The sequence below is a fragment of the Penicillium hordei genome (assembly GCF_028827395.1).
Source record: "Penicillium hordei strain IBT 12815 chromosome Unknown utg000004l_segment0_segment0, whole genome shotgun sequence".
Classification (NCBI taxonomy): domain Eukaryota; kingdom Fungi; phylum Ascomycota; class Eurotiomycetes; order Eurotiales; family Aspergillaceae; genus Penicillium; species Penicillium hordei.
The window spans coordinates 1,139,844-1,162,687 of record NW_026623145.1 but is presented as its reverse complement, the minus strand read 5'-3'; the positions used below and the strand labels follow the sequence as shown (position 1 = coordinate 1,162,687).

Sequence of the window (22,844 nt, the reverse complement as noted above, 5' to 3'; positions counted from 1 at the left end):
GACTCAAAGAGGGGAAGAACCTTGGAAAGTCGGAAACCGTCAGATATTGAGTCACCAAGGCGCAGTGTACTCGCCAAGGGACTAAAAGAACCTCAATAATATCGAAACTTAAATGTGACATAGTTAGTGCAAAGACCAATACGAGCCTTGGGATGTTTTGTATGGAGTACGGACTAAGCCTCACGCTAGGCACCTGCCTTCAGCCTCATCTACTCACATCCGAAACTCAGCTGTTGCGTGAATATCCCATGAAACTATAAGGCTGAGGCTGAATATATTGCACAAATGCATGTCTTTAGATGAATCAAACAGCCATGCTGAGGTGTGATCGAGTAATAGCTCATGTCCGAGGTATATCAATAAACATTTACTTATGACGAGGCCAGACAACATCTTTCACAGGTTGTCCATTACTTTCCTTCGCCAAATCCTCTACAGTCTTCCACTTCTACAGCCGCTGGCTAGGGTTAACAAGCTCATTGTCGTCCCCAAGAAAAGCAGGAGTATGAGCGATACCCCCATCACCCATCAAGAACCACAAATAAGCAGCGGGACGCCACGAAGGGTCAGCAGTAGTCTCCTTATGTTTTTATTAGGGGAGACAGTCAATATCAATCCGTCCCGCACCAGCAGACTCCAGTATCCCCGCAATTTCCGCAATTGATCGCGAATCACCACCGACATGAACAACAACCGGAATCTCCTCTGTCAGCATAGTCGCCAGCGAAGCAACCGTCCTACCGATGTCCCCAAGCGAGGTAAACGATACCGGCGTGCGGGATGACCCAGCACTAGTATACTTCCCGTTCTGACTATCGAGACCGAACCACGGCCCGATACCGTCTTCTAGAAACAAGCCGCAGAATACACGACAGATCTTGATATTCATGTGCGCGACGACTCGCTGGGCGTTCACAAGGTGTTTCTTCTTCTCCTTCCATTCCAGATGGACGAAGTCTTGGCCGCGACGAGTGGCCGTGTTATGGATGCCGTTTATGCTATTGGGGACTCTAGAAGAAGAGGTTGTCTGGAATGAAAAGATTATGAGGGAAACCGGGGTAAGTCTCGAAGTTATATTTAGATAACTTATTTCCCCACGTCTATTGTCTTCTTTGCGTCATTGGCAGGCCGTACAACCATCCCAGGTCTGAACCGAGCCCTGATTGGCTCACAGGTGTATAGATCTTCTATATTATACAACACAAAGGTATTTACGTCACTCGGGCTCGTACCAGCTCCCCCATATGGAGTATGTTGAGAGCGCAATATAGGAAGATAAAAGACTTGGCAATTGACATGTGGGGGTTTGGGTTAGGGAGTCGAGGTTAAAACCAGTATATATCAAATGACATGTGATGAATTGTGTATGGGTTCATGAATTTCTACCCATAGTACATAAAACCGAAATCTAGATAAGATTAATCCCCACGTGAGAGAGCGTATGGCCCTCAAAATGCTGTTCGTTTCCGCATCAAAACACCAGGCCCCATTGTGTAACTCCAGGGCCGACGCTTCTGCCAAAAAAAAAGAAAACATAATCAGTCTGCTTGTGCTTTTATTCCTAAATCCAAGCCCATTACTTCTCCATGCTCAGGTATTTCGCCTCGGCGCCCTTGATGCACGCAATGTTAGCGCCAAGCTTGTTGATCGTCTCAATGTACTCATCATAGGGATCCGAGTCGAAGACAATACCACCACCAGCCTGGAGGTATGTCACGCCGTCCTTGACCATCATAGTGCGAAGCGCAATGCATGTGTCCATCGCACCGGGCATCTCAGCTGAGCCATCTGAGTTGGCGCTGTTATATCCAAAGTATCCGACAGCTCCAGCGTAAACGCCACGCTTTTCACCCTCCAGCTCGGCGATGAGCTGCATGGCGCGGACCTTGGGTGCACCGGAAACTGTGCCGGCAGGGAAGATAGACCGGAATGCGTCGAAACGGGTCATGCCTGGCCGCAACTCTCCCGATACTTGGGAGACCAAGTGCTGGACGTGTGAGAACTTCTCTACGACCATCAGTCGGTCGACCTGTGTTGTGGTAGGGTCGCAGACCCGGTTGACGTCGTTGCGGGCAAGGTCGACCAGCATGACGTGCTCGGCGCGGTCCTTGAGACTGCTGCGGAGCTCCTCGGAGAGGGCGGCATCTTCCTCCGGGGTCTTGCCGCGCTTCACTGTGCCTGCGATGGGGTGGCTGATGATACGCCCCCGCTCTTCCTTTACCAGGAGCTCTGGACTGGCCCCGACAAGCTGGAAGTCCTGGCAGTCGATATAGAACAGATAAGGAGAAGGGTTGACGGTGCGAAGGTGGCGGAAGAGGTTGAATGGGTGGAGAGAGGTAGGTCGCGACAGCCGCTGTGATGGCACGGTCTGGAAAATATCGCCCTTGGCGATGTGCTGCTTCAATCGGTTGACATGGCCTTCATATCCATCCCGTCCGATGTTGGATGTATACTCCTGGTTCGGAATGATCGGGCCCTGGGGCGGAAGCGGTGTGCGATCCTGGAGTAGCGTATCGATCGTCTTCTGGATGATGGACTGGCCCTTGAGGTACGAGGCCTCGATATCGGCATCCGCCGAGGGAATGGGAACGTAGGTGATGACCTTGACGACTTGGAAGAAATGATCGAATGCAACGATGGTGTCGTAAAGCATAAAGAACGATTCGGGCACCCCGAGCACATCCTTCATCGGCCGTGCCGTCTTGGGCTCAAAGTATCTAACACAGTCGTACCCAACATATCCGATCGCTCCGGCGGTCAACGGAGGGAGGACCAATTCAGGTACTGTCGCGACGCGGAACTGAGAAAGCTCCTCCTCGAGGTATGGGAGGGGATCCGCTGCTGGGCCATGGCCCTCGCCGGTCTTGATGACCTTTCTGGGGTCTATATGGGAGGAAGAGGTAAGCGATGGAAGCGGACCAAAGACTCCTCCGGAATCACTGACCTGCGCCAATAAAGCTGTATCGTCCAATGGTCTCTGTGGTGGCAGCACTTTCATACAAGAATGATAACCGCGAGCTATGCCTGGGAGTCAGCGATCTTGTCCAGTATTCCACGCTCACCTTACCGCCAAAGTTGAAAACAACCCAATGACTCACTTTTCCGCGATCTTCAAGTATGCTAATGTCGGGGTTAAGAGGTCGGCAGGGATCGACGCCGTGACAGGAAGTAGGTTGGGAGGGAACTCGGAGTTTCTCGACTTTGAGATCACTTCTCGCGCCGTCTCAAGGGAGGGGATGCTAGGAAACTGAGTCATTGGTCAATGAGCGTAAACAAAAATCCCAACGGGGTTGTCGAAGAGCGGATAAATACAATAGCAAAACAGACGCGTACTTACAGGAGTTGCCATTTTGTTATAAGTGGCTAATATTGACGGTGCTATCAAAGAGGAAAGGTTGAGTTGGCAGTGGGAAAATGATTCACAGTGGGGGGTGGATATGTATTGTCGGGCGATCCAGGGTATGCGCCTCAGCCTGCAGATATTTGATACGAGGTGTGACAAAATAGCAAAATAGTGATATCAATTTTAAAGCCCCTTATAAATTTATTGAGCAAATCTCGAACCTTGGAAAGCTTATGTACTTCGTACACAGTACACGTTTCACAGGCGTGTCCAGTGTTTATATGAATTCAAAAACAGTCTAGCGTCGAGGGGTATATCGATTATCGATAAAGCGGCAATGGATGTATGTTGTACAAGACTTGATTTGAAAATTGGGGTATTTTCTTGATTATCAGACACTAAAAGTGAGTTCCAGAAATCACAGATTCCACCTGAAATGGGTGAAGGGGGAAAAAAGGCAAAAAAGTCCACCGTCGCCAGTCCATGTCATTCGCCGTGCCCACCCAATCCTGTCCCAAGCAATGCATGCCATTATGCATTTTCTAAAGAAAAATGTATGTTCACAGAAGGCAAAAAGTTATAAAAAAAAAAAAAAAACAAAAGAAAAATTTGGGAAAACCATAAAGGGTGTTATGTCTTCAAGGGAAAGAGTTTGAAAAGGCTTTTCAAACGGGATTGTCGAATTAGTTCAAGCAGGGCATGAGTCGTGAGTTTTATGTGGCTGTTTCAAACCCGCTCTGTCATCGTTGCAAATTGATGATTGCCAACTTGGGAGATTGAACTGTCAGCATGGGGGTAATTGACATAGGGAAACCAGACCAGGGAGCATACCTGTTTGTTAAAGCCATAAGCAAGTCGTTTTCCATCTGCGTCCCAGGAAAGGGCCCGATGGGGCTCTGGTTTCGAATAACCATTCTGTCCATGGTGTCCATTTTGTCCATTCGTCATACGGTCGGCTTCCTCTTTCTTTACCACGGGGCTAGTTGCGGTCCAGGTGGACATAAGGTTACCGTCAGGGTGTTCAATATTCCAGATAAAGAGTCCGTCCTTACTAGCCGCACCGAGGGCGTATCCGTCGGGGGAGAAAGATCCGGTGATAGCGGGGTTTGAGTCTAGGCTCAGCTGATGAATGTTCGTGTAATCCTTGGTATCGAGGTTGACCTGCCAAACCTTGACCTTACCATCCGCCGAGAAAGAGGCAAATTCAATGCGATGGGGGTCAAATTGGGGGCTGATATCAATGCCGGTGATTCTGTCCTTGTGGGCGTTGGGGATAAGAATGTCATGGGTAGGGATCCAAATCGAAGCACTCAGTCCCGAAGCCACGATGGCAACTGCATGGGACTCAGTTTGGACACACCGAATAAACTCCCATGTCGCATTATCTTTGGGAGAAGGAAATGTCTTAACCAGGCGGATGCTGCTGTCCACTTCGCATTGATAGACTGCACCCTCGCCAGAAGCAAATGCCAGGTTGCGTCCACACCAAGCGAGATCATAAATATGGTTCTCAATTATTTGAGGTGGAGGGAAAACATCTGGTCGGCGGCTGTCGTCCCAAAGCGCGAGTTCCGATACGTTATGATTCGAGGCAACCACGACCAGCTGCGAGCTACCGGCTGCCCAGTGTAAACCAGTAATGAGCCGGGGTACCTCGGGTAGTAAATCCACTGCGTCTCCATTGACATTGTACATGGTGATAGTGCCCCTGTCATCCGTACAAGTCGCGACGGCCAATTTCTCGCCAATAGCATCCCATGCTACGGTCGAGACATTCGTGTCACCCTTCTTAAACTCGAGGATTTTCTTCTGCACAGGCTCCGATGACATCGACAACTTCCACAAGCTGCAAAAGAGGTCACCAGCTCCCACTACCACAGTGGGATCCCGAGGACGCCACACGGCGTGGGTCACGTGTTGATCCGGATTCAGCAGGGCGGTGTCGGTGGTCAAATCGATGGGCTTGGCGGGGGCGATCTGGACGGAAGAGCTCTCGCCGTTTTCCAGGGTAGGCGGTAGTTCAGGGATCTCCTCGGCCATGCTGACATCACCATCCTCATCCATATGATCAGGAGTATTTGGCTGACTTTCAGTTTGCGCCTTGTCCTCCATCGATTCATCGCTATCAGTTTCATCCTTTCGGCTGCCCTTTCCGGGCTCAGCATGGCCGTTCACAGGGCGGTCGCGCGCAAGTTGGCCCGGCGAATCTGGGTCTGTGCCAACAGCCTCATCGCGACTTTCCACTGACCCAGGTTTGGTTCCAATTTCAAAGGGCTCTGGTCCGAAAAAATAATCAGACGGTGAAATGCTTTTATGATTGCCCTCCTGTGCATTGCAATTAGTTTAAACTGCAATTGAACCCAAAAAGAAAGTAGTTTTTTTTTTTTTTTTTTTTTTCTTCTTTGGCGCGTAAGAACCGTTTAAAATAAAAGACATACCTTGTCCAGCGAGGATTCCATCTCGTGATATTGCAGGCCCTTTTGGACCAGCGACACCAGCGCATGAGTTTTAATGTAAGGCGCAAACGGGAGAGTCTGCGGATCAGGGAACCACGCGCGCTGCAAAGACACGGCAGCATCGCCATGGCCTAGGTTGAGTTAGAGGTCAAATTAGGAAAAGTCAAGGGGCAATGTGACCGACCTGCTTCTTGGAGGTACCTAGAAAGGATATTAGTTCTGTAGGATATGCATGTGTTATATTGCACTTACCTCCATATTAAATAGTTGACATGATGCGACGTGAGGTCAGGTTGTGCCATGATTACATGTGCGACCAGCTAAGGGCCGCGGACATGCCAGAGAGGGACGAGCTGTTTTGCCGATGAACACCAAAGTGGAGGCTTCGATGCGCGGAGACGGAGCTTCAGGGACACGGAACACGAGGCCCGGAAGAGAGTAGGAACTTCCGGATAAATAAAAAAAGGGGGGTGCTTGTATTTTCCGCAGAGAATCTAAGACTTGGAGACTTGAAGATCGAAGAGAAAGCCAAGACAAGGGAGAAATTGGAGTTTTGGGGGTGAAATGAGAGTGAGAGAATGGAGGGAAGAAGAAGTAGGATACGGGATCAAGAAGAATATAAGCTATTCAGTAGTCTCATTAGAAATAGAATCCAATGTATTCAATGAATAGGGAAGAGAGAGAGAGAGAGGGAGAGGAAAGTGAAGATCTGAGATTAAAGGATCCAGAATGTTTGGCAGAAGTCCATTTAGCACACACTAGCCACTGGATCCTCCCTGTGGCGTCGACCTCCACACTTTTTCGAACTTCTCTTCTCCAGTCATTTTACCTATTAATGAAGTATAATACATATAACATTGGGATACCTAATTGACATTCTAGACTTGATCAAACATTCTTAATACTTTACCCCTTGAAAGACTTCTGACTTCTCAAACGTCTGTCAAGCGCCTAAAAATGGGGTTCTCCACACATCGGGGGATTTCAGCACGAGCACCCTTTACACCTTTCAAAGTTCCAATTCCAAGTACCGGAGTGCTTATCCTGTGTCACAACTTACACTTACACATACAATAATATCCACTTGCAGGGATACCACCTTTCGGACACCATATACCAATGACCTGAACTGCACCCACCCGAACCTGCAGGTCAATCGCAGATGGTGGATCGTGGCTAATAATGCCGCCAGTTACCGAACTAACATTGGCGTGTCCTTTAAGTACGGGGTACTTTTCACCTTTTTACTACTTTAAGACCTACGGACTTGTCAAGTTGGATATACTTTGGTTGTTTCCTTCCATCTACTATTGCTACCGATATCACCTGATGGGGAACTCCTATCACGGAGTGTCTGACAGGTGGCGAAGTACTCCGGAGGATGTTGGATACATGTTTGATGTTACGGTCAAAGGTTGTTTCTCGATATGGATCCTCAATAACCATAATATGTGCTACTATTCCTGAAGTCTTGTCACTCCTTCAGTCTAATCCTATATTCAAATCATATTTCATAGTAGAACTGGAAGGGGAAAAAAGGCCAAAAAAAAAAAGGAAGGCCAATATTATGCACTGGTTAATAAAGAAGACGAGATAATAACATGAAACACAAGTTGATAATCCTATTCGAAAAGCTACGTTGATGTGTGCATGATGTAGATTGTCGCCTTGAAGCATCTCGGGGCCAAACAAACATGGGTTACTTCTCCGCCCTCCGCCAAAGTCTCCCACCTCAACTTTCTCCATCTCTACGGCCTGTGGCGTCTTGCAGCTCCAAGCGAGCTCCAACATGTCGCTCCGAATTAACATTCCCCCTGCTACTCGAATTTGTCTCGTCAGCCTTCTCACCCTCTCCTTGCTCTACAACATTGCCAGATGGCGACAAATTGACACCACCGGCGGGACCCCGGCCACATCTCCTCTCGTCCCCTACTTGACCCTCGTCCCATCATTTTTCTACTACTATCCCTGGACAATCGTCACGGCCACCTTCGTAGAGCAGAATATATTCACCGTCCTACTAAACGCTGCCACCATATTCTATGGCGGCAAGTACCTCGAACGCGCGTGGGGCTCGCGCGAGTTCAGCAAGTTCATCGCGGTCGTCGCCGTGATCCCCTGCGTCGCTATCATTCCAATCTACCTGATCTGGGGAGCAGTTGGAGGCTCCTCAAGCAGATCGTACGCATCGTCCCTCACCCTCTGCCGACCCCCAACATGAAGCAAACCAATTACCACCTATACCAAACACTAACCATCTTCAAACAATACAGCCTCACCCAAATCTGCGGCGGCATCTCCATCCAAGCCTCCTTCCTAGTCGCCTTCAAACAACTTGTCCCGGAACACACCGTAACAATCTTCAAAGGATTAATTAAAATGCGCGTGAAGCATTTCCCCGCCCTCTTCCTCCTCCTAAACACCATCAGCGGCCTCGCCATCGGAACACACACCGCCGCAATCCTCTCCTGGCTTGGAATCCTCACCAGCTGGACCTACCTCCGCTTCTACAAGCGCCAGCCCGACCTAACCGGTACCTCGAGTGGCACAGGCATCAAAGGCGATGCTAGCGAGACCTTCGCATTCGCCTGTCTATTCCCAGACGTGATGCAGCCGCCTATCGCATTCGTCGCAGACCAGATCTACGCTCTGCTGGTCACAGCTAAGCTCCTGACGCCCTTCTCCCAGGACGATATCGCCTCCGGTAATGAGCTCGTGCTGGCGAGAGGCGAGGCGGGCTTGCCTACCCTACTGAATAACCAGCGTGGTGGGGCTAGGGGTGCGGCTAAGCGCGAGGAGGCGGAGCGCAGACGGGCTGTTGCGCTCAAGGCTTTGGATCGCAGGCTGCAGGCTGCCACTGTCGGGCGTGTGCAGGCTCACCCGTCTGGTTTGGGGGAGCCGAGCTCGTCGATGCCGCAGCCTGCTACGCCTACACCTGCTGCGCCTGTTGGCCAAAGTATGCTGGGGGAAACGAGTTACAATCCTGATCATGCTTGAATGTGGTCTAGTTCTTCTTTTTTCTAACTCTGGCGTTTTGTAACGCACTTGGGATTTGGCCTTGTGGACATATTCGCATTCGTGGCATGGCGGGTTCGTGGCTTGGTTTCTTTTTTTCCCTTTTTTCTCTCTATACTGATAGTGTGTGCACTTCTGATGATGTACATGATTTGATTGACTTCGCTTGGGGCTTTGATTTCCCGCTCTAGTTCTTAGGCTGATATCTTAGCGCCTGGCTTTCTGGCTTTTTGGTCCCGAATTCCATTTGTTTTATACCACGCGGCGCTTGTACGTCAATTACTATTTAGAGAAATAGTTTCACTCTGTTTATCTAGAACTTTACCCATTTCTAATGGGGTATACGCCTTATTTAAATTATGTTGATTTCTAATCTGGCTATTCAACTTCTGCCATCTCTATCTCAGCTTCTTCGTCTAGCAATGGCACAAACCGGAAGTCCACAAAGCACACAGGTCCATTGGGACCCTTTACGCCAGCGCCAACTGGCCTGCCCACTGGCACATTATGATCATCAAGCTCAACCATGAACTGTAAACTCAATACCCCTTGCCGATCCCCACGGATACTAACCTTATTAGCGACAGACATGGCTCTCGCAGCCTTGCGAATCAAGGCAAAGCGATAGCTTTGCTGAATGCGCTCGCCCATGGACGAAGGAGGGGAAACAAGGAAAGTTTCCGTGACCGTAGGCGCAAGCTTAGCTCTAGTTGCGCGAGCCCGGGAAGAGCCATCATCGAACAACACCTTATGCATCTGGGATTGTGTAGTGCCATGACCAGCGCCACCGGCGATCTCGTTGTGCTGATCAACCGAGAACTCCACGGTAGATTCACCGAACGGACCGCCCGCACCGGAAAGAGCAAAGTACGGTTCTTGCTTGGCGCAGGCGGACAGTTTCAGGATTGTAGGAGTGGAGGAGTCGAGTTCGGCGATGGCGTTGTGTAGCCAGACGGAGCGCATGATGATTTTCATGGTTATGGCGTCGCGCTGGAGGGGAATGTCTGCTTCGTTTTCGTCGGGCTCATATGTTACTAGCTCGCAGGTTGTTTTCACCCCAGCTTCCGTGATGGTGATGCTAAGTGGGGCGCCGTGTTGGGCATATTGCAGGGTGCAGGAGCGGTCCATTAGCAGGGCTGGAGCGTTGAATGCGCTTGACGAGGCGATTCCGGTTTGGGTGATGCTAGTGTCGCGGGGTCGATTGGATTCGGAGAGCTCGTTGATGCCGAATATCTTTAGAGTTTCGAGGATAGCGGAGAGGGAAACGACAAAGTGAGGATATGCCGCATTTTGCGAGGATTCGTTGTCGTCTTGGGGTGTTCCGTTTTGATTGTTGGGTTCGGAGTCGGTTGATGGATTAAATGTGTAGCTGGTGAAGAGTGACTTGTCGAGGAAGGCTAGTCCTTGAATGACGCGGCCTTCCTCCACTGAGAATCGGAGGCCATCTGGGGTGATTTGGACCGCGGCCTTATGTGCGAAACCAATGCAGGAGAGAAGCGTGTAGAGATGGTGGGCGTTGTTGGAGACGCCAGCGAAAAGGGGCTCCATTTTGTGGCGTAGGCTGCTAGCTCGAACTTTTCAGGCGCGATACTAGCACAGAGCAAAGATAATGAGTCCGAATATGTGTGATGGCTTTGGATGTTCTAGCAGTACAGGCCCCTCTGAACCTAACGCCTATGGTACATTTGAGGGGATGCGTAATAGGAAAGGTGGCCGGTTAGACGTAGACTCCAGCCGCGCAGATCATAAACACAGCTCCAAAGCTATCCAAAATGCCCAATCAGTATACCGCATGTCTATAAATGGGACGCAGTGCATTACTAACCCAGATGCGAGTGCGGCCGGGAAGCCCAGGGATACGATGCCGAGGAAAGACCGATCTGTTTGGTGAAATGTCAGAGGCCAATTCGACAATTAAATTTGGAGAGTCACTTACTCAAGCCAAATAGAGTGCCCGTAACCAATGCTATTAATATTTGGTCAGAGGCTGGCTATTTTCAAAGCTGTGGTAGACTAAGAAGCTCACCGAGGAGAAGCAAGTTGAAGCCGACAGAGAACTGGCTGTCCTTAGCAATGAGAGGGATGAATGGAGTTGCAGAGGCTGCCTCCCAGACTTCGTTCAGAGACATTAGGATAATATAATTTGATAAATGTAATTGAGGGACAAATTGGTGCGGTTCAAAAGTAATGTGAGAGTGATATAGATCGCCAGTGTTGATCTGGCCCGACCGGTGCTTAGTTGTTCCGACCGATACCCCATGTCATCGTCGCAAGGACAAGTTTGAAGGGCAAGGACATCATGGCTGTTGATTCACCAAAGAGTAAGTGAAATACTATATTCTCACATTGTCTTTTATGAAAAAAAAACTTTTAACGTGTCACTATGGTATCAGGTTTCAAGCGCAAAGCCTCTGAGGAGGCAGCTTCCCCGGAGTCTGGGCTGCAGATAATCAAGAAGGCGCGCACAGATTCACCTGTAAAAGAGGTAGGAAGTTCTACTCAATCGCTTCGCCCGTTTGTTCTGACAAGTACCCCGCACAGGAAGATGGCCTCCTTAAAAAACCTCCACTCCGCATTGTTCCATTCCCTGAGAAGGTACCCTCCCATCCCACGCCACCGCTTCTCATGTCTCTTCATGAGCAATGGCTGACGATACACAGCCCGCTGTTCTCGAGGAACGCCGAGGTGACATCGAGTTTCGTGTCGTCAACAATGATGGTTCACATGATAGCTTTATTGTCCTGACAGGCTTAAAGTGTATTTTCCAGAAGCAACTCCCGAAGATGCCCAAGGACTACATCGCACGCCTTGTCTACGATCGATCCCATCTGTCTATGGCTATCGTCAAACACCCACTGGAGGTTGTTGGGTATGTCATAAGTGCCAAGGACTGCCCAGAGTGATTATATTGGGATACTGATATACTACAGAGGAATCACGTATCGTCCATTCAATTCTCGAAAGTTTGCTGAGATTGTCTTCTGCGCTATATCCTCGGATCAACAAGTGAAGGGATATGGTGCACACTTGATGTCTCATCTCAAGGTACGCGTGCTGACCGGTCTGTGATTCTTATCCATATATCTAACTAGTTTACTATTTAGGACTACGTGAAAGCCACCTCTCCAATCATGCACTTCCTTACCTACGCCGATAACTATGCCATTGGATACTTCAAGAAGCAAGGCTTCACCAAGGAGATCACACTCGATAAATCTATCTGGATGGGCTATATTAAGGATTACGAGGGTGGCACGCTCATGCAGTGTACCATGCTCCCCAAGATCCGTTATCTGGAGATGGGACGGATGCTCACCAAGCAGAAGGAATCTGTGCAAGCCAAGATCCGCGCCTTCAGTCGTTCGCATATCATCCACCCTCCCCCGAAGGAATGGAAGAACGGGGTATATGCAATCGATCCTCTGAGCATCCCCGCAATTAAAGAGTCTGGATGGTCGCCAGATATGGATGAAATGGCTCGTCAACCACGCCATGGACCCAACTATAACCAATTGCTGCATCTGTTGAACGATATGCAGAACCACAGTGCGGCCTGGCCGTTTACCCAACCCGTGAACCGCGATGAGGTTCCAGACTACTATGAGGTAATCATGGAACCCATGGATCTGTCAAGCATGGAAGAGAAACATGAGAAGGACTTGTACCCAACCCCACAGGATTTCATCAAGGATGCCATGTTGATATTCAACAATTGCCGACGCTACAATAATGAGACCACACCCTATGCTAAGAGCGCAAACAAGCTTGAGAAGTTCATGTGGCAGCAGATCCGGAATATTCCGGAGTGGTCAGTAAGTATTTACCATGAAGGCTTCTTCAAAGAAACAAAAGCTAACTTTGGCATCTAGCACCTCGCCGATAATCATTGATCTCGGGACATACATTTATTGCAGCGAGGGGTGTTTTTATGGAATGGCGTTGGATTGGAATTTGATGGGCAATACCCTGTTGAGAGATTACCACATGCAATTTTTTACTGGCTTATGAATTAATGCCAGTTCATGAATAATAAAAAAATTTCAACGTTGATTTAGTGTACAAAGGCTACTTTGTAGATCAATGTCAAGCTCCATCCATCCATGGACGGATATGCTGATCTTCACACCAATCACATCTATACATGGTATTGTGGGGCCAACATATGTCAGACTCAAGTTGATGTTCATTGTATAGAGAAGCATCAGTTAGTTATAGAAGGCATGAATTGAATGTAAACATGTTTGTAGAAATGACTATATATATGATGATATATGAAGCAATAACCTAAAATCTCAACGTTAATTTCCCCCCTGACAGATCTTAATCTCGGATTATCATTGTTCCGATGTTTCATGAAGAATGCTGATGGCTGGAATAGCCTCAACTTCACCCTTACGTCTTTCGTTTCGCAGGACTTGTCTGTTTCTTCGTTGTTTTCTTTTTTTACCGTTGCTGTTGCTGAGCCGACCTAGTTGTGTTGTGACCTCAGGGGCTCAACCGATATCCACACACCATTCGTTGTGTACCTCGCAACGTGGAGGTTAATTCTTTTCAACCCCTCTTATTTCGCTCTTGATCGTCTATTATTCGCTTTCAAACGGCTACTTTTACTCCTCGCATCTTTCGGGGTGTGTTGAGATCGCTCACTCACCCGCCAACGCGACCTCAAGCTCTCCCCCCTTTTGCTCCCCGGGCCCCGCCTTCGCTTTGAAATTTCGGTGCTGGTCATTACACCGTTTACTATTCTAAAACACATTATCGATATGTCTCATCATGACTTTGTTGACGCAGAGTCGCGTAATCGCCTACCGACCCTCTTCGAGGTGCTCAGTCGCCGAACTCTCGCCCCAGTCGACCTCTTTTCGTTCTACATTTACATGCGCGACCAGCAGCGTTCTGTAGACTATCTAGACTTTTGGTACGTGTAAGCCTACTTTCGATGCCTGTATCTGAAGTTAACGGGATCTCTAGGCTGGATGTATCCCAACATATGCTATTGTGCCGACACTATGTGCGTGAACTCCGCCGTTCCGTACTTGTCGCGACCCCCGATATGGAAAGAGCCGATAGCAAACGATCATCTGCCATGCTAGACAATCTCGAGAACCTAGGTGATATCCCGCTGACGGAGGCTGGGCCTTCTCGTCTACGCGGATTCCAAGAAAACGAGAAAGATAGAGATGCCGACCAACGCCTGTCTGCATTCCTTCGCTCCGAAGGCCACACCACATCAGCCTCCCGGCAAAACAGCCTAGGATCTTCCGGCGAATCAGCACATCAGATCTCTTCGTTCGAGGATGGCCGTGACACCCCAGATTCCCGACTTAACGACTCAACCTCCCCGGGGCACACAGTGGCTCGCAACGACATTCGCGCCAGCGCAGAGAAGATTTTATACACATATCTACTTCCCGGTTCTGAACGAGAGATCATGCTACCAGAAACGATGGTTTCCACAATTATCAACTTGGTCGAAGACGACGGCCGAGACGACCCCGAAGTGTTCGACCCGGCCAAGGACTATGTGTTCCAGGCTATGGAGCGTGATGCATTCCCAGGATTCTTGCAAGCAAAGGCCCTTGGAAATATGGTTCCCCTGAGTATCATCTTGCGCCTCGCTTTTGCTCTGATTAGCTTCGGTGGAGGATTCTGGGGTGCTTTCTACGTTGTTCTGAGGAATAAGCCCCGGAACGTTCGCTGCTGGGTAAGTTTCTTATTCTCTCTAAGCACGGATGAACCAGCTTGCTAACTTTAATCCAGATTATTCTTCCATTTGCTGTCGCTGCATACTTCATTATCTCCTACCAATACAAGATCGATCCCGCCATGGCGTTCCTGGGCTACAGTGAATACACTTTCATGAACTGGGCACCAATTCGCGAACCCTATGTCCGAAAGCTGCTCAACAAGCGTGCCCTCGTCACTGCATTGATCGCCTTTCTCACAGCGGCGGCTCTAAGCATCTTGTTCATTTTCGTCCCTGGTACTATGCTGTGAGCTTCTCGCCGAGTCCAGTCTACATCCAATCCAAACTTCCAAAAACAATCGCTCCCTGAACTTGTCTGATCGTCTGATCATTCTTGCCATGTGTACAATTCAATTGTCTTGGCTTGACTTGTTCAAGACATTCCCAACGTGTCTGAATACCGAGGTTTTGTTTCTATGATGCATATTCTTGAAAAAGACTATGTCTCGAATCTGCAGCCCATTTTCATCCTCGGAGCTATACAGAGGGTATATTGGTTTCCTCCATTCGCCCTATCCACCCGCTTATCAGCGGCCCTCCTCTTTGTCATGTCCATATTTATTGCGTCTGTTGTTTTCCTGTGATATTTTCTTCTCTTCTAACAATACCCCCCCTGACTTTGAAAACTTTGTATTGTATCTATTTTCTCACTAATGAGCGTCGCCATTAAGGCCTTACGAATGCAACTTGCTCCTATCCACGGGTTCCATATCCCATAGATATCGTCCGTAAAAGATGAAACCATAATCAAGTCATTTCATATCATAAATCCCGTTTGAGCCGCTATGATCTTCAGTGCCACATAACCATGAGCAAATGAGGAATGGAGTCATGTGAATGCATCAACGCATCCACACTTCAAGACTTGCGCCCCAACACCCTCTTTGGCTGCCGACTATTTCCCGCACGAGCACTAGGTGCCTCATCAATATCCATGCGTGAGCCATGCTCACCACCATCATAGGCATCAAAATACCCATCATCCTCATCAATGTCGTCCGCATCCCTCTTACTCCCCCCGACGCCAGCGCCAAGTCGACCACCGCGCCGACCACCCTTCCTCCCCGTACTTTGCTTCCTCTTAACAGCCTCCTCGAGCGCCTCGTTGTGTGCCTTGGCACGCGCAGCACACTTCGCAGCGTCGCTCTTGACGCGCGCGATCTCCGCCTCCAGATCGGTGACAACCTCGCCGCAGCGTGATTCCCACTCACTCAAGTTGGCGATCATCTGAGGTAGGGACTGAGGTTGAACGTCGCGCAATGGGGCGACGGCTGTCACGTTCACGGATGGTGGGTCGGAGGCTGGTGAGAGACGGGCTGTTATCAGAGAGGCGTAGATGGCTTTTGTTACGAGGGATTCGAGCTCGGCTTTTGTAGGAGTGCTGAGGGCGGTCATCAGGGCGCTGTAGGTGAGGGGTTTGATTGTCGTTGAGAGGGTTAGGAGTGAGAGCAGGCGGAGTTTGAGGGTTTGTTCGGTGTTCAGCTCGGGGAGGTTTGGGGTTGCTAGTGCGGAGTGTTGGCAGTTAGCTTTGGTTCTGGTAGCTTGAGAGGGTGGGGGTGAAAAGTTTGGTGGTCCGGGGAGGCTCATTTGGATGATTTGGGGCTTGTTTTGGTTCCTAGACTTTTGGTATATGTGATCTTACTTTGATATTCTTGCCATGTGCCCCACGCGAAGATCTCTAGTAGCTTTAGATAGCCCTTAAACTCGGCTGGAGTGTCTGGTGACCGTAATGCTTGGACTGTCGGAAGCTCAAGCAGCTCTGCAAAGACGTATGTTTGCGTGCTTGAGGTGGCATTTGTGATGAGATTGGCAATAAAGCGAGGCGAGCCTGCGCTATTAGAGCGAGCCAGGTGGATGAATGGTTGGAGAGCCTCTAGGGCTCGTGTGTGGGTTTGATCCATGGGGATCTTGTGGCTGATAGTAGTGTAGGTCCAGTGAGGAGATTGAAGGGTAAATAAGGTAGAGAGCTGTAATATGGGTCCACGGGTGAGAGGTGCGGAGTAGCTGAGTTCAAAGATGGGAAGCATCGTAGTCTAGGTGGAGATGCCTGTTTGCATGAAGTGCAAACATGTCTTATCTGATTCGTGCCAGATAACTAACAGATTTCATATACGAGTGGTCCACCCCATCTAACCTATTCAATTTATTTGCATCTATCTCAACCATAACGCCATTAAATTTAATTAAAATAAATAACTGGTCTATCTGGATATGTTTCTCTTCTATGCCCTAGCAGTCTGTATATTCTATACCCCCGGGGGAGCCGCGTACGTGGCTAAATAGCCGATTCTCTAGGTATACCGGGGCCGGGGGGAGGTGCTGACAGAAAGCTGGTGTACGAACAATGTATGGTATAGATGACCAATGTTGGAGACTCTAACTAACTAACTAAAATGACAAAACCTGCTAGAGTCTTCAACATTGGTCATCTATACCATACATTGTTCGTACACCAGCTTTCTGTCATATAGACCTCAGACGACGAAGACTATGCATTAGAATCTATTCTACTCCTTTGTCTTCCATGTCGTCGCAACTTCGTCACAATCCTTCATGATCTCATTCCACTGCATTCGACTCCACCGCTCCGGCCTTTCGACTGCGTCCACAAAATGTTTCATTGCAAGCACCATCTGCGCCGACCAACGCTCCTTACTAACCTTCCCAATACCGGCAGCCTGGGGCGTTATTAAGAGACGATTAATTTTCTCTTCAGAAGCCCGATTATGCCCCTCGACCTCACATAACAAACTCCAGACACTCTCATAGACAACCTCTCGGTCCCAGACAACATTCATCGGCTCTCGCATAGTTGGACAGATAGCCACCCAGGCACAGCGCCGGGAATTCTGTAAAAGCGGCATAGGGAACTGTACAAGCGTGCATGTGCCTGGCGGCGCGAATCCTCGCCATTTCTCGTATAGCTCTAGCTGCACTACGCGCATCAGAGCTTCGTAGTCATCGCGCGGGCTGAAGGCTAATGAGATAGCGTCGTCAAAGCCTCCATCTAGACGGCCATATGAGTTCGCGGGTGAGACGATCAGGTCGAAGGTTACTAAGGGGTCGAGGCGGTTCAGGCGCGAGTTAATAGGGGTGATCGTGAGCTTTGATGGTAATTCGGGCCAGTGCTCTTGCTGCGCTGTTTCTAAGGCGGTGATAAAGTCTGCGTCCTGGCAGAGCAGGATGATCTCCGGGATATTGGCAGTCATATTTTTGTAGCGTTGACAAATCATGCCGCGGTCTTCAGGAGAATTGCTACGGGTTCTACCTAACTAACTAGATCACATTGATTAGTTATATAATGGCCCGTGATCAAGTCTGGGTACTTAGGGACGTGCTCGGTTTTACTCGGAGATCAAAAAGCGGCAAGAGGTGAGCACTAAAACGGAAAGGGAAAGGTCGAGTGTGCAGGCATTATCCGGTATATATGTTTTACTTGCTTTTATTTTATTTTTCTACTATTGTTATTTAATTATGTATTCTATTATTGGTTATTATATCTCGGATCTATTATATTAAATGTGATGACCACTGTACAGGAGCCCCCATCCCATATGTATAGAAAAAGCGACAATAAGCCGATGCAGTGTAACTATGGAGTAGTCTCATCTCTGTAGACATTTTGAAACAACCACAAGTTTTCGTATTGCTTAGTCTGTTTCAGGCCTTCCAAGACCCATGAAAATTTTATATTCACTACGATCCCTTGTTGAATAACTAATCTAATTGAAAACTGGACCATCTAATCAGCTGCCCGCGCTCATATTACATCGCGGGACTTTGTACATTCCATAGCGTGGCACATGTGGTCCACATCACTGAGTCCTACTAGTATTCCCGAGCAAATCCACTTTGCTTTTTCCCTCCCCTTGCGCCTTTGACCAAGTTTTTGATTAAATTCGATCGACGTGGCTTTCTGACACTATTTCTTTTTAACTTCTGCAGTTCCCTTTGTCTGCTCAACAAGGGGATGATCTGTTAGTCTTACGCCATCCGAGACCATCCGTCCCTCTCAGCACGCTATCACCCCCTCTGCCATCGCGTCGGAGGCAGTTTGTCGGACACCCTCCATATGATATAGTCCCGTCATTCCTCGCCGTGTTCGCCTCGCGCTTCACCGTCGAGATGTTATCTACAAATCCGCATACCGGCGGTGCCAGTCGATCCGCAATGGCCACCACAACTATCAAAATCGACGGAATGACTTGCGGAGCGTGCACTTCAGCAGTAGAGGGCGCATTTCAAGGGATAGACAGTGTGCGCGACGTTTCCGTCAGTCTCATCATGGGCAGGGCCGCTGTACAACATGATCCATCGGTGTTACCGCCTACGAAGATCGCAGAGATGATTGAGGACTGCGGGTTCGATGCGGTAGTTCTTTCGACCGAGGAACAAAGGAAACCCGACTCAGCTTTTTCCCCGACTACGCGGTTCTCAGTGGCTAACCTCGCGGTTGAAGGTATGACATGCGGGGCATGCACGTTTGCAGTGGAAAGCGGGTTGAACGGGGTCAGCGGTGTGAACTCCGTAGATGTATCACTGCTTTCCGAGCGCGCAGTCGTGGAATATGATGCAGGCATCATCACACTGGAGCAGATCGCAGAGCTCATTGAAGATCGAGGCTTCGGGGCGCGAGTGCTGGACACTGCCCTAGTGGGCTCCAAGGGGCCATCTGCACCGGCTGGCTCGGAAGAGAAATCTGGGCTTCTGGTCACCACCGTCGCAATCGGAGGCATGACATGTGGCGCTTGCACGTCTAGCGTCCAGGGTGCCTTGGGCAGTGTCGATGGGGTAATCCAATTCAACATCAGTCTTCTAGCTGAGCGGGCGGTGGTCGTGCACGACCCAGCCATACTGCCTGCCAGCAAAATTCCAGAACTTGTTGAGGATGCCGGATTTGATGCGTCGATCGTGTCATCAGAGGCGCAGGCGTCGATTTCCAAAACGACACAACAGGTCAATTTGAGCTTGCATGGGCTGCGAGACGGAGTTTCTGCCACAGCATTGGAAGACAATCTATTACAGCAACCAGGTGTTCATTCAGCTTCAATAAAAATGGCTACCTCTCGCATGGTGGTTTCTTTCGACCCATCTACAATTGGAATCCGGTCTGTTGTGGAAGTGATCGAGGCTGCTGGTTACAACGCCTTGATTGTTGACTCAGATGATACCAACGCACAGCTACAGTCATTGTCTAAAACGAAGGAAATCCAAGAATGGAAAAGATCATTCATCATCGCCACCTCTTTTGCGGTTCCCGTCTTCCTCATCAGCATGATTCTTCCAATGTATTTGCCCGGAATTGACTTTGGCAGTTTTGCGCTCTTCCCGGGCCTATACCTTGGAGATCTGATCTGTCTCGCTCTTACCATTCCGGTGCAGTTCGGCATCGGCAAACGATTTTATGTCACCAGCTTCAAGTCCCTCAAGCATCGATCCCCAACTATGGACGTTCTCGTCATGTTGGGCACGTCCGCTGCCTTCTTTTATAGCTGTTTCACCATGATCATGGCCCTTTGCAGTATGGACCACAGGCGTCCTAGCACCGTGTTCGACACTAGTACGATGCTCATCACATTTATTACTTTGGGAAGGTGGCTAGAGAACGGAGCCAAGGGTCAAACCTCCGCTGCTCTTTCTAGGCTCATGTGTCTGACTCCATCTATGACGACTATCTACGAAGATCCCATTGCAGCAGAGAAACTGGCTGAGCGCTGGAGCTCTAAACCTACGTCTGGCGCAACTGAACAACCCGTGGTGGCTGAAGACATGACGGTGAACCAAAACTGCATTCCCACCGAGCTGATTCAAGTCGGCGATGTTGTTATCCTTCACCCCGGAGATAAGGTGTCTGCGGACGGTGTGGTCATCCGGGGCGAAAGCTATGTTGACGAGAGTATGATCAGTGGAGAGGCACTACCTATTCACAAAAAGAAAGGCAGTCAAATCATTGCTGGGACTGTGAATGGCACAAACTCCATTGATTTCAAAGTCATTCGAGCCGGTAAGGATACCCAGTTGAGCCAGATTGTAAAGTTGGTACAGGACGCGCAGACGAGCCGTGCTCCGATTCAGCGCATGGCTGATATCGTTGCTGGTTACTTTGTCCCCACCATCATCGGTCTTGGTTTGATCACATTCTTTGGTTGGATGTTCCTCAGTCATGTACTGCCTCATCCGCCCACAATCTTTGAAATGGCAGGCAGTGGTGGCCGAGTCATGGTCTGCTTGAAACTGTGCATCTCAGTCATTGTCTTTGCGTGCCCCTGTGCTCTAGGTCTAAGCACCCCGACCGCAGTCATGGTTGGCACTGGCGTCGGCGCGGAGCATGGCATCCTCGTTAAGGGAGGTGCCGTGCTAGAAGCTGCCACTAAAGTGACTCATGTTGTCTTTGATAAGACCGGCACCTTAACTACAGGTCAGATGAGCGTGGCTCACACCCGAATTGAACCACAATGGACAATGAACGACTGGCGCCGTCAGCTCTGGTGGCTTATTGTCGGTCTCGCAGAGACAGGCAGTGAACACCCAATTGGAAGAGCGATCTTCTCTGCGGCCATAACTGAATCAGGTCATCCCGGAGAAGATGGGCTACCAGGAAGCACGGGTGACGTAGAAAACTGTGTTGGCAAGGGTGTTTCTGCCATCGTCGAACCCACATCTAGTGGCCAACGTATCCGACACCACGTCCTCCTTGGCAATGCTAACTTCCTTCGGTCCAAAGACGTCCCTGTACCTGCCGATGCAGATCCCGACTCTGCGGAACCTGTCGAAGACCCGGAAGCTGACGTTCCCAAGCCTGGTGCCACCGCAGCCGGGATTACACACATCCACGTCGCAATCGACAACCGCTACGCCGGAACCATCTCCCTCCGAGACACAGTGAAAGAGACAGCAGTGGCGGCAGTAGCGGCCCTGCATCGCATGGGCATCTCAACCTCCATGGTAACAGGCGACACGCTTTCAACAGCGATATCAATCGCCACGACAGTCGGCATCCCAACTGCTTCAATCAGTGCTTCCGTCTCCCCATCCGAGAAACGCTCAATTGTCTCCGCCCTCCAAGCAGAAGGCGAGCGCGTCGCCATGGTCGGCGACGGCATCAACGACTCCCCCGCGCTGGCCACAGCGTCCGTTGGAATCGCCCTCGCATCCGGCACAGACGTAGCGGTCGAGGCCGCCGATATCGTCCTCATGCGCCCGGACGATCTACTCTCTGTACCAGCCAGTCTCTCCCTGTCGCGCTCGGTCTTCAAACGCATCAAGTTGAACTTGATCTGGGCTTGCATGTACAATGTCATCGGCCTTCCATTTGCCATGGGCCTTTTTCTACCCTTCACGGGCTTCATACTACCACCTATGGCCGCCGGTGGTGCCATGGCTCTTTCCAGTGTCTCCGTTGTTGTTAGCAGTCTGCTATTGAAGTTCTGGCGTCGCCCGTCTTGGATGAAGGTTGAACGTCTTGAAAAGGAGCTTCGCTCGGGTGCGATCTCTCCGGCTGGTGTGGCACGTCGCGGTAATGCTCGTAAAATGAGCTGGTGGGCTTCTACAAAAATTTTGTCGGATAGCCCACGCTCTCTGCGTCGTCGTGTTGAGAACGTTCTCTCTTCGCTTTGGTCACTGGTCACTGGCAAGGGACCTATGCCGGCTGGTTGGGGTGATGAGGGTTATGTTCCGCTGCAGACAGTTGAGCCGCCTGTTTGATTTCGTCTTTTGCACTTCACTGTATAGAGACATGTCCTGTGTAAGGTATTGCCTTGTTTGATGCCTCGTGTTCATGTTCTTGGATTAGCATATTTCGGCTCTGGTTTTGGCATTTCGTTTTTGTTTCGTTTTAGTTATTTGATACCTCCTCCGTTAAGTTCATTCCTGCATTCGTTACAAAAAGATCCTCACATGTAAGAAAGCAAAAAAACATTAAAAATAAAAGATGAATATATCAGGTGTGCTTGCCAGTATATAATATTCTAGCGGAAAGAGCTGTACGTCAATAAAGGGAATTGTGAATAGAAGATATTTTGGACTTTACATATATAGATCAAATGTCATATAGAGAAAGGTCTTTTGTATAGAGTATGCTTTTTTGCCGCCTTTATACACATACTTAAAAAATACACTACAAGGCTGTATAAACGGCCAACTATTCTTGTGGCCGGTTGTTTTACAATTCTAGCCTACACATTCAACATTCTCCAAGTTCCACAGTGCCTATCATTATCTACATATACCAACTATACAGTATCGTCCATCGGTCACTCCGTAAAGTAGCTTGTTAACTATAGTT

At 49.4% G+C, this 22,844-nt stretch overlaps 11 protein-coding genes across 11 annotated transcripts; 4 read left to right on the top strand and 7 right to left on the bottom strand.

Annotated features, from left to right (window-relative positions):
• Window positions 1-592: 592 nt before the first annotated feature.
• Window positions 593-1,140, bottom strand: N7537_007708 (isoflavone reductase family protein; the record flags this gene model as incomplete). The annotated part of the gene is made up of 2 exons (XM_056898763.1): window positions 593-1,027; window positions 1,099-1,140. 2 exons carry the CDS (start codon window positions 1,138-1,140, stop codon window positions 593-595), a joined length of 477 nt encoding a protein of 158 aa, XP_056750839.1.
• A 436-nt stretch (window positions 1,141-1,576) lies between these two features.
• On the bottom strand, window positions 1,577-3,256 carry trpE (anthranilate synthase TRP2; the record flags this gene model as incomplete). Its single annotated transcript, XM_056898762.1, has 3 exons — window positions 1,577-2,883; window positions 2,945-3,024; window positions 3,099-3,256. 3 exons carry the CDS (start codon window positions 3,254-3,256, stop codon window positions 1,577-1,579), a joined length of 1,545 nt encoding a protein of 514 aa, XP_056750838.1.
• An 813-nt stretch (window positions 3,257-4,069) lies between these two features.
• On the bottom strand, window positions 4,070-6,101 carry N7537_007706 (WD40 repeat domain-containing protein; the record flags this gene model as incomplete). The annotated part of the gene is made up of 4 exons (XM_056898761.1): window positions 4,070-5,668; window positions 5,782-5,930; window positions 5,984-6,000; window positions 6,052-6,101. 4 exons carry the CDS (start codon window positions 6,099-6,101, stop codon window positions 4,070-4,072), a joined length of 1,815 nt encoding a protein of 604 aa, XP_056750837.1.
• Window positions 6,102-7,588: 1,487 nt separating this feature from the next.
• N7537_007705 (rhomboid family protein) lies at window positions 7,589-8,796 on the top strand (the record flags this gene model as incomplete). Its single annotated transcript, XM_056898760.1, has 2 exons — window positions 7,589-7,980; window positions 8,073-8,796. 2 exons carry the CDS (start codon window positions 7,589-7,591, stop codon window positions 8,794-8,796), a joined length of 1,116 nt encoding a protein of 371 aa, XP_056750836.1.
• Window positions 8,797-9,192: 396 nt separating this feature from the next.
• N7537_007704 (Rad1/Rec1/Rad17 family repair protein) lies at window positions 9,193-10,362 on the bottom strand (the record flags this gene model as incomplete). Its single annotated transcript, XM_056898759.1, has 1 exon — window positions 9,193-10,362. The coding sequence occupies one exon, from the start codon at window positions 10,360-10,362 to the stop codon at window positions 9,193-9,195; it is 1,170 nt and encodes a 389-aa protein (XP_056750835.1).
• Window positions 10,363-10,531: 169 nt separating this feature from the next.
• N7537_007703 (OST5 family protein) lies at window positions 10,532-10,971 on the bottom strand (the record flags this gene model as incomplete). The annotated part of the gene is made up of 4 exons (XM_056898758.1): window positions 10,841-10,971; window positions 10,751-10,780; window positions 10,640-10,694; window positions 10,532-10,577 (listed from the first exon to the last, which is right to left on the bottom strand). Exons 1-4 carry the CDS (start codon window positions 10,941-10,943, stop codon window positions 10,532-10,534), a joined length of 234 nt encoding a protein of 77 aa, XP_056750834.1. The 5' UTR covers window positions 10,944-10,971.
• A 134-nt stretch (window positions 10,972-11,105) lies between these two features.
• On the top strand, window positions 11,106-12,704 carry gcnE (histone acetyltransferase GCN5; the record flags this gene model as incomplete). Its single annotated transcript, XM_056898757.1, has 7 exons — window positions 11,106-11,135; window positions 11,208-11,299; window positions 11,356-11,409; window positions 11,475-11,683; window positions 11,745-11,859; window positions 11,919-12,626; window positions 12,684-12,704. The coding sequence occupies exons 1-7, from the start codon at window positions 11,114-11,116 to the stop codon at window positions 12,702-12,704; spliced, it is 1,221 nt and encodes a 406-aa protein (XP_056750833.1). The 5' UTR covers window positions 11,106-11,113.
• An 873-nt stretch (window positions 12,705-13,577) lies between these two features.
• On the top strand, window positions 13,578-14,811 carry rgsB (uncharacterized protein; the record flags this gene model as incomplete). The annotated part of the gene is made up of 3 exons (XM_056898756.1): window positions 13,578-13,732; window positions 13,786-14,518; window positions 14,575-14,811. 3 exons carry the CDS (start codon window positions 13,578-13,580, stop codon window positions 14,809-14,811), a joined length of 1,125 nt encoding a protein of 374 aa, XP_056750832.1.
• A 607-nt stretch (window positions 14,812-15,418) lies between these two features.
• Window positions 15,419-16,461, bottom strand: N7537_007700 (uncharacterized protein; the record flags this gene model as incomplete). The annotated part of the gene is made up of 2 exons (XM_056898755.1): window positions 15,419-16,062; window positions 16,203-16,461. 2 exons carry the CDS (start codon window positions 16,459-16,461, stop codon window positions 15,419-15,421), a joined length of 903 nt encoding a protein of 300 aa, XP_056750831.1.
• A 606-nt stretch (window positions 16,462-17,067) lies between these two features.
• N7537_007699 (uncharacterized protein) lies at window positions 17,068-17,769 on the bottom strand (the record flags this gene model as incomplete). Its single annotated transcript, XM_056898754.1, has 1 exon — window positions 17,068-17,769. One exon carries the CDS (start codon window positions 17,767-17,769, stop codon window positions 17,068-17,070), a length of 702 nt encoding a protein of 233 aa, XP_056750830.1.
• A 916-nt stretch (window positions 17,770-18,685) lies between these two features.
• ctpA (Cu(2+)-transporting P-type ATPase CCC2) lies at window positions 18,686-22,264 on the top strand (the record flags this gene model as incomplete). Its single annotated transcript, XM_056898753.1, has 1 exon — window positions 18,686-22,264. One exon carries the CDS (start codon window positions 18,686-18,688, stop codon window positions 22,262-22,264), a length of 3,579 nt encoding a protein of 1,192 aa, XP_056750829.1.
• Window positions 22,265-22,844: the final 580 nt, after the last annotated feature.